General features: G+C 47.0%; 1 protein-coding gene across 2 annotated transcripts in view; it reads right to left on the bottom strand.

The window, feature by feature from the left end:
- Positions 1-12,586, bottom strand: part of LOC112260940 (very-long-chain enoyl-CoA reductase) — a 32,073-nt gene extending 19,487 nt beyond the window's left edge. The window contains exons 1-4 of one of the 2 annotated variants that reach the window (XM_042329159.1): positions 12,284-12,583; positions 11,899-11,950; positions 9,183-9,227; positions 602-705 (exon numbers count right to left, since the gene is read on the bottom strand). In XM_042329159.1, the coding sequence (XP_042185093.1) occupies positions 602-705; positions 9,183-9,227; positions 11,899-11,950; positions 12,284-12,439 (357 nt within the window). In that variant the 5' untranslated portion in view covers positions 12,440-12,583. Of the gene's footprint in view, positions 1-601; positions 706-9,182; positions 9,228-11,898; positions 11,951-12,283 lie in introns of both variants that reach the window. The other variant, XM_042329160.1, reaches the window with a different exon arrangement.
- Positions 12,587-13,091: the final 505 nt, after the last annotated feature.

The raw sequence follows: 13,091 nt of genomic DNA, 5'->3' as shown, positions 1-13,091 counted from the left end.
GAAGAGAGGTCATATACACCTGTACAGGAGAAGAGAGGTCATATATACCTGTACAGGAGAAGAGGTCATATACACCTGTACAGGAGAAGAGAGGTCATATACACCTGTACAGGAGAAGAGAGGTCATATACACCTGTACAGGAGAAGAGAGGTCATATACACCTGTACAGGAGAAGAGAGGTCAGATACACCTGTACAGGAGAAGAGAGGTCATATACACCTGTACAGGAGAAGAGAGGTCATATACACCTGTTCAGGAGAAGAGAGTCATATACACCTGTACAGGAGAAGAGAGGTCATATACACCTGTACAGGAGAAGAGAGGTCATATACACCTGTTCAGGAGAAGAGAGGTCATATACACCTGTACAGGAGAAGAGAGGTCAGTTACACCTGTACAGGAGAAGAGAGGTCATATACACCTGTACAGGAGAAGAGAGGTCAGTTACACCTGTACAGGAGAAGAGAGGTCAGATACACCTGTTCAGGGGAAGAGAGGTCACTGATAGGCAACATGTCCGCTCACTGTTTGCTGTTCCCAGAAAACAGTACAGTGGGGAACAGCACCTCGTCCAATATCCCAGAAACATCGTGGTCTCACCATGGTCCACCCCAGCTGCGGTCCCAGGTCGTGGAAGAACATTGTTACCGTGGTTCCCACCGGTAGATTCTCCAATACCTCATCATCCTTCAGGGACTCCCCATCTGACAAAATGTAGTGTTGTCATGGTTACAGTTCTGTATAACAAGATGATTTATTTAGCAGCCGTTTCCTGGTCACAGATTAAAACCTAGTCCTGGACTAAAAAGTACTTTCAACAGAGAATCTCCATTGGTTCTTGCTTTTCAGTCCAAGGACTAGGCTTGGTGTCTCAGGGAAACGGAATCTAACTGTTTATTGAAAGAGATCGACACATAAGGGATAGTGGTGAATCGTGTTGATGTTCTGAATAGACAGGGAAGACATTAGGACATTAAACCCCCCCCCTCCCCTCAGTCTTTAGCAGTGAAGTCACAAGCTATGCTGGTCGACTACTGCATAGCAATATAGCTGTGCCAAAAGCCCTGAGCCTGGTTTCCCAATAACGATGGAATTGAGGTCAAATGCATCGTTAAAACACTAAGGAAAGACGATGCATTTAGCATTCGTTCTCTCTGCGTGATGTTTTGGGGAACTCATGTTACACTTACCTGAGTGTTTTAACGATGCGTCGTTTCTACAACCGACAAAAGATTTAACATGCGTTTCCCAAAACAAAACACCACGCAGAGAGAACGGGACGAAAGAAATGGAGCGCGGCTCTCGGATCAGCTTTATCCATTATAATATTCCCTACACGTTATATTTAATTCACAAAACTGATGACAGATCAGCATGTAGAGAAGACATTGGCAACTTTGTATTTGAAGTCAACTTTGTTCTGAAGTTATCGGTGGTCAACAGATGGGATAAATCACATGAGTCTAATATTGAACGACACACTTTGAGTAGTTGTTTCTATCAGTGGTCTGAGACAGGTGTCAGATTACAAACCGTTGCAACGTTAACAACGATGGTTTTGGGGAAACAGCTGAGATTTAACGATGCTCCTACGAAGGTTCTAACCACACCAAAGACTAATATATTGACATATATATTTCAAATACATATGTACTAATTTTAGAATTAAATATATCTAAATACATGTAAGTACTTAAGTTTGTCCATTTATTTGGTACACCCATCTAGTACCGGTTGGACTTTTTGCCTCCAGAACAGCCTTAATTATTCGGGGAATGGCATTCAATCATTGCTCAGTTGGTATCAAGGGACCTTCTGTAAAGTGTGCCAGGAAAACATTCCCCACACCAGTACACCACCGTCACCAGCCTGTACCGTTGACACCAGGCAGTATGGAGCCGTGGACTTGCTGCTTATGCCTAAGGGTGTTACAGTGACCGTATTACCGCCACACTGGTCATGATGGCAGTCAAATTCCATGTGACTGTTTATTCACGGTAATTAGGCTTCTCCAAGCTCTGATGCTGCTGATGGTCATTAGTAGTCTACCAAACTTGCTAACTGCCTGGTACTCAGCACCCTATTGTCCCTCTAATCACTCTGACATCAATGCAAATGTATATTTTGAAAAACGAATCAAACACTTCATGAGCTCATGTTCCGTAACATTTCTATAGGCTATGCAATTGGATGAGAAAACAGAGTGATGGCCTCTAATAAAAAGAAGAGTATCCCATCAGCTTTATATAGGCTAGGCCTACTATATTTATTTCTCAATTTTCCTAATATTAAGCACATTGCTTCTCTTTACAAGAGGAGTGTAGCCTACCTGGCGGGCATGAAAATGACCCATGGCAAAAACATCCTCCATTCGCTAGTTAAGTGCATAGATGACTTTTTTTCCCCCTGCCCCTGTTTCTGGACAGGTAAATGATAATGATACATTTTAAATCAAAACAAATTTCACATAGATATTATTTAGTAAAGACAAGATTAAAACAATAATATAATAGTCAGATAGGTGAATAATATACAGTATTATCATTTTTATGTTTTATTTAACCTGTATTTTACCTTTATTTAACTAGGCAAGTCTGTTAGGAATAAATTCTTATTTCCAATGACGGCCTACCCCGGCCAAACCCTAACAACGCTGGGCCAATTGTGTTTCACCCTATGGGACCCTATGGGACTCGGCCAGCTGTGATACAGCCCATGATCAAACCAGGGTCTGTAGTGATGCCTCTAGCACTGAGATGCAGTGCCTTAGAACGCTGCGCCACTCGGGAGCCCAAATTAGTGAATGATATACAGTATTATTGCTTGTGTGCAGTAAGACAAGAAACTGCATGGGCCTTTTTTTTGGCAACTTTTTCAAATCATAGTCGCACACATAGCCCATAGGCTTTTATGTTTTGATAAAGTTTGTATCACAACTAATGTGGCCAAAAAACTTCTTAAAATGAAGCACATTAATGCGTTTTTTTTTGTGTAGAGCCTAACTTGCATACATACGCAGCACGTGAGTTTCAAGTTTGGGGAAGATAATTTTCACCGTAAAAATACACCTTTATGATAGAAGCTCTGGTATTGCTTGCCGTGCAGCAGCAGAGAGAACCGTCTATGACTGGAGTCTTTGACCATTTTTTATGCCTTACTCTGACACCGCCTGGTATAGAGGTCCTGGATGGCAGGACGCTTGGCTGCAGTGATGTACTGGGCAGTACACACTACCCTGTGTAGTGCCTTACGGTCGGATGCCGAGCAGTTGCCATACCAGGCAGTGATGCAACCGGCCAGGATGCTCTCGATGGTGCAGCTGTATATTTGCCAAATATTTTCAGTCTCCTGAGGGGAATAGGCTTTGTCATGCCCTCTTCACGACTGTCTTGGTGTGTTTGGACCATGATAGTTTGTTGGCGATGTGGACACCAAGGAACTTGAAACTCTCAACCCGCTCCACTACAGGCCTGTTGATGTGGATGGGGGCCTGTTTCGCTCTCCTTTTCCTGTAGTCCACTATCAGCTCCTTTGTCTTGCTCACGTTGAGGGAGAGGTTGTTGTCGTAGCACCACACTGCCAGGTCTCTGACCTCCTCCCTATAGTCAACGAACAGCATTCTTACATAGGTGTTCATTTTATCCAGGTGGGAAAGGGCAGTGCGTCATCTGTGAATCTTTTGGGGCGGTATGCGAATTGGAGTGGGTCTAGGGTTTTGGGGAGGATGGTGCTGATGTGAACCATGACCAGCCTTTCAAAGCACTTCATTGCTACCGACGTGAGTGCCACGGGGCAGTAGTCAATAAGGCAGGTTACCTTTTCTTTCTTGGGCACAGGGGCTATGGTGGTCTGCTTGAAATATGTAGGTATTACAGACTCGGTCAGGGAGAGGTTGAAAATGTCAGTGAGTACAGCGATTCTTTGATGTCATTCAGTCCCATTCAGCCCCATTCAGTCCCATTCAGCCCCATTCAGCCCCATTCAGCCCCATTCAGTCCCATTCAGCCCCATTCAGCCCCATTCAGTCCCATTCAGCAATATGGCACACTTCAGTACATAGTGACAGTGCTGATGTCCTCCATGTACAGTATTGCTATGGAAAACCTCCGACGGCTCATGAAGCCGGAAGTATTTGAATGTGGTTTTAATGCCTTTGATTTAAACGCATAGACATAAACACACACACACACACACACACACAGACACACACACACACACACACACCGAGTGTTAACCGACATCCATTCCTGATTTTTAAGATGAAAGGGGTTAATTAAACCTCCCCATATTGGGGCGGCAGGAAGCCTACTGGCAGGTAGTCTACTGGCAGGTATTCTTCTGGCAGGTAGGCTACTGGCAGGAATCCTACTGGCAGGTAGTCTACTGGCAGGTAGCCTACTGGCAGGTAGCCTACTGGCTGGAAGTCTACTGGCAGGTATGCTACTGGCAGGTAGCCTACTTGCAGGAAGCCTACTGGCAGGTAGCCTACTGGCAGGTAGTCTACTGGCAGGTATTCTTCTGGCAGGTAGGCTACTGGCAGGAATCCTACTGGCAGGTAGTCTACTGGCAGGTAGCCTACTGGCAGGTAGCCTACTGGCAGGTAGTCTACTGGCACGAAGCCTACTGGCAGGTAGCCTACTGGCAGGTAGCCTACTGGCAGGTAGCCTACTGGCTGGAAGTCTACTGGCAGGTATGCTACTGGCAGGTAGCCTACTTGCAGGAAGCCTACTGGCAGGTAGCCTACTGGCAGGTAGCCTACTGGCAGGAATGCTACTGGCAGGTAGCCTACTGGCAGGAAGCCTACTGGCAGGTAGCCTACTGGCAGGTAGCCTACTGGCAGGAAGCCTACTGGCAGGTAGTCTACTGGCAGGTAGCCTACTGGCAGGTAGCCTACTGGTAGGTAGCCTACTGGCAGGAAGCCTACTGGCAGGAAGCCTACTGGTTAAGTGCGTTATGGCAGTAACTGAAAGGTTTCTGGTTTGGCTCCCTGAACCAACTAGGTGAAAAGTCTGGCAATGTGCTCTTGAACCAGGCAAAACCCTACGCTTTGGTTAAAAGCCGTTGTTACATGACTAAAATGTAATCAGGCTTGACTTCCGTGCCCTGTTACTCTACTCTACCAAAGCTCTACCAAGCTCTGAGAGACCAGGGTTCAAATAGTACTTGTTTTCTTTCAATATCAAGTTTGATTTAGCCTGCATGGAGTATCAGATGGGCAGGAATGCATGCACACAAACACACATATCTCATATCTCATAGCTACAGTCCTCTCTGTGACCTGCTATTGGCCAGCTAGTGCTTTTGGCACAGAACCTTACAAGACCTATCTGTTATGTCAGAGAAGTTCAGGTCATGCTCTCAGCTGTCCAGGCTCTTCGGGTGGTGTCAAAACATCATCAGGTTACAGCTATGTCTTCCAGTCCATCATATGAGAGGTCATGTGACAAAAGAGAATGTGGGCACAGACTAGGGCAGAGTCACAAAATTTAATCAGCCGGTGATAACTGTCGCTCTCACGGTAATTGACCGTTAATTAGCGTAAACACATTTAGCCTTTAATGACTTCCACACACAGCCTACAAGCCACTGATGCAGACCTTTGGAACATCTACATTTTAAAATGTCTAATAAATCCATGTAATATATTCTACACCTTCACAATAAATCCATGTAATATATTCTACACCTTCACAATAAATCCATGATTTATTTTAGACAGGTCTAAAGAAACATGATATGAAGAAAATGTAGTCTATTTCAGAAGATCAGAATAGCATCCTCTGAGTCAATCCTTCTGTTAGGTCCTGATCTGGCTGTGCCATATGGCTGTGTTCTACACTAGTTCATTTAGCAGACAAGATTTGCTGAGAATTCTGTGGCATTATTTTATATAATTTTATAGTATGAAGAATACAATTGAACAAAGCTGAATAAAATAGACAGGAGTATGCACATGGATTTATGTGTTGAGAGGTTAAAAAATGGTACTCCTATATGCTTCATTTAGAGTTGTTTGTGTGCAAAGCTGTCATCAAGGCAAAGGGTGGCTATTTTGAAGAAACTCAAATGTAAAATATATTTTGTTTAACACTTTTTGGGGGGGTTACTACATGATTTTCTTTGTTATTTCATAGTTTTGATGTCTTTACTATTATTCCACAATGAAAACAATTGTAAAAATCAAGAAAAACCCGAGAAGGTGTTCTGAAACCTTTGACTGGTACTGATATATACTGATATAAACAATATGAGATATTCTATTGAAATGGTTACTTGCAATAGTGGAGTCTTTATTTTATATATATATTTTTTAATCCTTTATTTAACCAGGCAAGTCCGTTAAGAACAAATTCTGATTTACAATGACGGCCTCCCAGAATGCAAAAGGCCTTCTGCGGGACGGGGCTGGGATAAAATAAAAATAAACATATATATATATATATATATATATATCCCTTTTTCAGGACCCGGTCTTTCAATGATAATTTGTAAAAATCCAAATAACTTCACATATCTTCATTGTAAAGGGATTAAACACTGTTTCCCATGCTTGTTCAATGAACCATAAACAATTAATGCACATGCACCTGTGGAACCGTCATTAATTAAGACACTCACAGTTTACAGACGGTAGGCAGTGAAGGTCACAGTTATGAAAACTTAGGACACTAAAGAGGCCTTTCTAGTGACTCTGAAAAACACCAAAAGAAAGATGCCCAGGGTCCCTGCTCATCTGTGTGAACGTGCCTTAGGCATGCTGCAAGGAGGCATGAGGACTGCAGATGTGGCTAGGGCAATAAATTGCAATGTCCGTACTGTGAGACGCCTAAGACAGCGCTACAGTGAGGCAGGACAGACAGCTGATCGCACTCGCAGTGGCAGACCATGTATAACAACACCTGCATAGGATCAGTACATCCGAACATCACACCTGCGGGACAAGTACAGGATGGTAACAACAACAACTGCCCGAGTTACACCAGGAACGCACAATCCCTCCATCAGTGCTCAGACTGTCCGCAATAGGCTGAGAGAGGCTGGAATGAGGGCTTGTAGGCCTGTTGTAAGGCAGGTCCTCACCAGACATCACCGGCAACAACGTCGCCTATGGGCACAAACCCACCGTCGCTGGACCAGACAGGACTGGCAAAAAGTGCTCTTCACTGACGAGTCGTGGTTTTGATTCACCAGGGGTGATGGTCGGATTCAAGTTTATCGTTGAAGGAATGAGTATTACACCGAGGCTTGTACTCTGGAGCGGGATCGATTTGGAGGTGGAGGGTCCGTCATGGTCTGGGGCAGTGTGCCACAGCATCATCAAACTGAGCTTGTTGTCATTGCAGACAATCTCAACGCTGTGCGTTACAGGGAAGACATCCTCCTCCCTCATGTGGTACCCTTCCTGCAGGCTCCTCCTGACATGACCCTCCAGCATGACAATGCCACCAGCTATACTGCTCGTTCTGTGCGTGATTTCCTGCAAGACAGGAATGTCAATGTTCTGCCATGGCCAGCGAAGAGCCCAGATCTCAATCCCATTGAGTACTTCTGGGACCTGTTGGATGGGAGGGTGAAGGCTAGGGCCATTCCCCACAGAAATGTCCTGGATCTTGCAGGTGCCTTGGTGGAAGACTGGGGTAACATCTCCCAGCAAGAACTGGCAAATCTGGTGTGCCGTCCATGAGGAGGAGATGCACTGCAGTACTTATTGCAGCTGGTGGCCACACCAGATACTGACTGTTACTTTTGATTTTGTCCCCTCAGGGACACATTATTCCATTTCTGTTAGTCACATGTCTGTGGAACTTGTTCAGTTTATGTCTCAGTTGTTGAATCTTGTTATGTTCATACAAATATTTACACATGTTAAGTTTGCTGACAATGTGTGACATTTGTTTTGATTTACAATGGACCATTATCATGCTCCAGGAGCAGGGTAAAAATACATGTCATCAATGCACATAATTAGAGAATGAGGACCGTTTTTCCCATGGTTCATTTTCATGCTAGCCAGGTAGGCTATATTACTTTTGTAAAGAGAAGCAATGTGCTTAATATTAGGACATTTGAGAAATAAATATAGTAGGCCTAGCCTATAGAAAGCTGATGGGATCCTCCTCTTTTTAATAGAGGCCATCACTCTGTTTTCTCATGCAATTATTATTTTTTAATTTTTAATTTATCCGTTATTTTACCAGGTAAGTTGACTGAGAACACATTCTCATTTACAGCAACGACCTGGGAAATAGTTACAGGGGAGAGGAGGGGGATGAATGAGCCAATTGTGAACTGGGGATTATTAGGTGACCGTGATGGTTTGAGGGTCAGATTGGGAATTTAGCTAGGACACCGGGGTTAACACCCCTACTCTTACAATAAGTGCCATGGGATCTTTAATGACCTCAGAGAGTCAGGACACCCGTTTAACGTCCCATCCGAAAGACGGCACCCTACGCAGGGCAGTGTCCCCAATCACTGCCCTGGGGCATTGGGATATTTTTTTAGACCAGAGGAAATAGTGCCTCCTACAGGCCCTCCAACACCACTTCCAGCAGCATCTGGTCTCCCATTCATGAACTGACCAGGACCAACCCTGCTTAGCTTCAGAAGCAAGCCAGCAGTGGTATGCAGGGTGGTATTGTTTATACCCTATATATAATTGTTTATACCCTATATAAAATTGTGCAACACAAGCTCATTGGCTCTCATCAAGTGTTTGATTAGATTTTTGATTACATTTGCATTGACGTCAGAGTGATTAGAGGGACAATAGAGTGCTGAGTAACAGGCAGTTAGCCAGTCTGGTAGGCTACTAATGACCATCAGCAGCATCCGAGCTTGGAAGAAGCCTAATTACCGTGAATAAACGGTCACGTGGAACTTGACTACCTTCATGACTCGTGACCGCCGGTGTGGCGGTAATACCGTAATACCGGTCACCGTAACAACCCATAGGCACAGGCTCGCCGTCCCAATAGGAAAACATTCACGTAATGACAAACAAACTGTACACTGTTGACCCGCTGGTTACTTCTAGTGTTGAAATGTGTGATAATGTTGATATTGTTCGATATTTATATACAGTTGTAGTTCTAAAAATCTTCCTCCTGTCACTCCTGTGACTGTATATGTCAATGTGTATGTCAGTGACGAGGGCTTAAGGATTCAGAGGAGGACGTACCTGGGTGAAGTGACAAAGCCTGTCTGGCTGGGTACCATTTAGGATCTGTAACCATCACAAATGATTTTAGTCACTTCAGAAACATTTCACATTAGGACATTAGGACATCATCAGGGTTGGGGTCAATTCAGTCATTTCAGGAAGTAATGTGAAGTTCCGAATTCCAAATTTGGAGTTAGAATGTCAGTGTATTTCCTGAAATCTATCTATCGCCAACTGCTAAAGACGAAATACAACAAGTTATTTCATGCCATCCACTGGAATAGGGAGTGTAACACACTTGCTATAACAGACAGAGACAAGACAGAGATAGAAACAGGACAGATATAGGACAGAGACAGAGAAGATTGGGCCAAGACAGGACAGAGAGAGGGCGGAGACAAGACAGAGAGACACAGGACAGAGACAGAGCAAAGACAGAGACAGGACAGAGACAGGGCAGAGACCAGGCATAGACTGGACAGAGACAGGGCAGAGACTGGACAGAGACAGGGCAGAGACCAGGCAGAGACCGGACAGAGACCGGACAGAGACTGGACAGAGACTGGACAGAGACAGGGCAGAGACAGGGCAGAGACCAGGCAGATACCAGGCAGAGACTGGACAGAGGCAGAGACTGGACAGAGACAGGGCAGAGACAGGGCAGAGACCAGGCAGAGACCGGACAGAGACTGGACAGAGACAGGGCAGAGACCAGGCAGAGACCGGGCAGAGACCGGGCAGAGACCGGACAGAGACCAGGAAGAGACCAGGCAGAGACCAGGCAGAGACCGGACAGAGACAAGGCAGAGACAGGGCAGAGACCAGAGGACAGAGACCGGACAGAGACCGGACAGAGACCGGACAGAGACAGGGCAGAAACTGGACAGAGACCAGGCAGAGACAGGGCAGAGACCAGGCAGAGACCAGGCAGAGACCAGGCAGAGACCGGACAGAGACTGGACAGAGACCAGGCAGAGACCAGGCAGAGACCAGGAAGAGACCGGGCAGAGACCGGACAGAGACCGGACAGAGACCAGGCAGAGACCAGGCAGAGACCAGGCAGAGACCAGGCAGAGACATGGCAGAGACCAGGCAGAGACAGGGCAGAGACCAGGCAGAGACCAGGCAGAGACCAGGCAGAGACCGGACAGAGACAAGGCAGAGACAGGGCAGAGACCGGACAGAGACCGGACAGAGACCGGACAGAGACCGGACAGAGACCGGACAGAGACAGGGCAGAAACTGGACAGAGACCAGGCAGGACAGGGCAGAGACCAGGCAGAGACCAGGCAGAGACAGGCAGAGACCAGACAGAGACTGGACAGAGACCAGGCAGAGACCAGGCAGAGACCAGGAAGAGACCGGGCAGAGACCGGACAGAGACCGGACAGAGACCAGGCAGAGACCAGGCAGAGACCAGGCAGAGACCAGGCAGAGACTGGACAGAGACTGGACAGAGACAGGGCAGAGACCAGGCAGAGACCAGGAAGAGACCAGGCAGAGACCGGACAGAGACAGGACAGAGACCAGGCAGAGACCAGGCAGAGACCAGGCAGAGACCGGACAGAGACAGGGCAGAGACCAGGCAGAGACACCAGGAAGAGACCAGGCAGAGACCGGACAGAGACCAGGCAGAGACAGGGCAGAGACCAGGCAGAGACCAGGCAGAGACCAGGCAGAGACCGGACAGAGACAGGGCAGAGACCAGGCAGAGACCAGGCAGAGACCAGGCAGAGACCAGGCAGAGACCGGACAGAGACAGGGCAGAGACTGGACAGAGACTGGACAGAGACAGGGCAGAGACCAGGCAGAGACCGGACAGAGACCGGACAGAGACAGGGCAGAGACCAGGCAGAGACCAGGCAGAGACTGGACAGAGACTGGACAGAGACAGGGCAGAGGCAGAGACTGGACAGAGACCGGACAGAGACTGGACAGAGACTGGACAGAGACAGGGCAGAGACAGGGCAGAGGCAGAGACTGGACAGAGACCGGACAGAGACCAGACAGAGACTGGACAGAGACAGGACAGAGGCAGAGACTGGACAGAGACCGGACAGAGACTGGACAGAGACTGGACAGAGACAGGGCAGAGACCAGGCAGAGACCAGGCAAAGACCAGGCAGAGACTGGACAGAGACAGGGCAGAGGCAGAGACTGGACAGAGACCGGACAGAGACTGGACAGAGACCGGACAGAGACTGGACAGAGACTGGACAGAGACAGGGCAGAGACCAGGCAGAGACCAGGCAGAGACTGGACAGAGACTGGACAGAGACAGGGCAGAGGCAGAGACTGGACAGAGACCGGACAGAGACTGGATAGAGACTGGACAGAGACAGGGCAGAGGCAGAGACTGGACAGAGACCAGACAGAGACTGGACAGAGACCGGACAGAGACTGGACAGAGACTGGACAGAGACCGGACAGAGACTGGACAGAGACAGGGCAGAGGCAGAGACTGGACAGAGACCGGACAGAGACTGGACAGAGACAGGGCAGAGGCAGAGACTGGACAGAGACCGGACAGAGACTGGACAGAGACAGGGCAGAGGCAGAGACTGGACAGAGACCGGACAGAGACTGGACAGAGACAGGGCAGAGGCAGAGACTGGACAGAGACAGGGCAGAGGCAGAGACCAGACAGAGACTGGGCAGAGACAGGGCAGAGACAGGGCAGAGACCAGGCAGAGACTGGACAGAGACAGAGACAGGACTGAGGCAGGGTACTCACAGATCTTATATAATAGACACTTGATCTCTCCAATAGTGGCATTAGGTTCCACCTGACAGAATACACAGCTATTACACATAAACAAATTGACATTAAGTATCTACTGTCCCAAAACCTCAGTTTCACAAAATTAAAGGGCTCTATTGAATCCTCATCCGGGAAGTTCAGCTTCACAGCATGAATGAAATGTAGCAGACCCAGATTAAATAGAGCCCTAAAATCAGTACCGGAGGTTGCCTCATAATACAGAATACAACTTGTGAGGACAAAAAGGGAAATGTCTGGTACAGTTACTACCTACTTCCTAAACAGGTGAATTACAGAGTTTTTACTTTAGAAGCCAATGAAATGAAATGAGGGAAGTTGTTTATATTTTTTTACTTACCTTGTCCAAGTAGCAAAGCTTCAACTTCTTGGAATCCTGAATCTCCACCTCATAGAAAACATAATTCTTATCCTTTTTGGCCTTTCCTGCTGTCATGCCATGGGCACATCTTGCCTTTATAAACTGGGCTACCACAAAAAGGCTTTTTAAATCCATGCTTCTAATGCGTACCTTCCAGGTTTGTGGTTTTCAGGCCCTATCTGCCCTGTGGTGTGTAACTGTCGGGCCCTACTTGCTGTGTGACAAGGGGGTTAAGATAACCTCGACATGACTAACCCTGTGGTGTGTGTGTGTGTGTGTGTGTGTGTGTGTGTGTGTGCGTGCGTGTGTATATGACCCCAATAATTATCTCAGTGAGAAATAGGTTTGAGCAACATGAGAGGATGTTAGGGGGATCTGATGTTAGACTACATTGTTCCTGATGCCAATTATCTGCAGCATTTGCCATATCCTGTGGCCTTCACCGTCAATTATTTCCCTATATGTTAGACCCATGAACACATCTCCAACCCATCTGACTGGTCTAAACATGATATGGCATCTGCATGTCCCTGGCTAACAGCATGGTGCTACTGTAGTAGCCTGTAGTAGCATGTCCCGTCCCCTTGCTAGCATTCAGCATGGTGCTACTGTAGTAGGTGACATCAGGGCTACTGTAGTAGCACTAACAGCATGGCACCTAACAACATAGCATGTCCCTGGCTAACCATGGTGCTACTGTAGAAGCATGGTGCTACTACATGTTTTGATGAGGGCCCATAGCATGGTGGATAGGCTGCCATTTGGGAGGCAGCTGTAGTAGCATGTC

This window comes from Oncorhynchus tshawytscha, linkage group LG10 (assembly GCF_018296145.1).
Source record: "Oncorhynchus tshawytscha isolate Ot180627B linkage group LG10, Otsh_v2.0, whole genome shotgun sequence".
Taxonomy (NCBI): domain Eukaryota; kingdom Metazoa; phylum Chordata; class Actinopteri; order Salmoniformes; family Salmonidae; genus Oncorhynchus; species Oncorhynchus tshawytscha.
The sequence above is the reverse complement of the archived record's forward strand: the minus strand, read 5'-3'. Positions and strand labels throughout refer to the sequence as shown.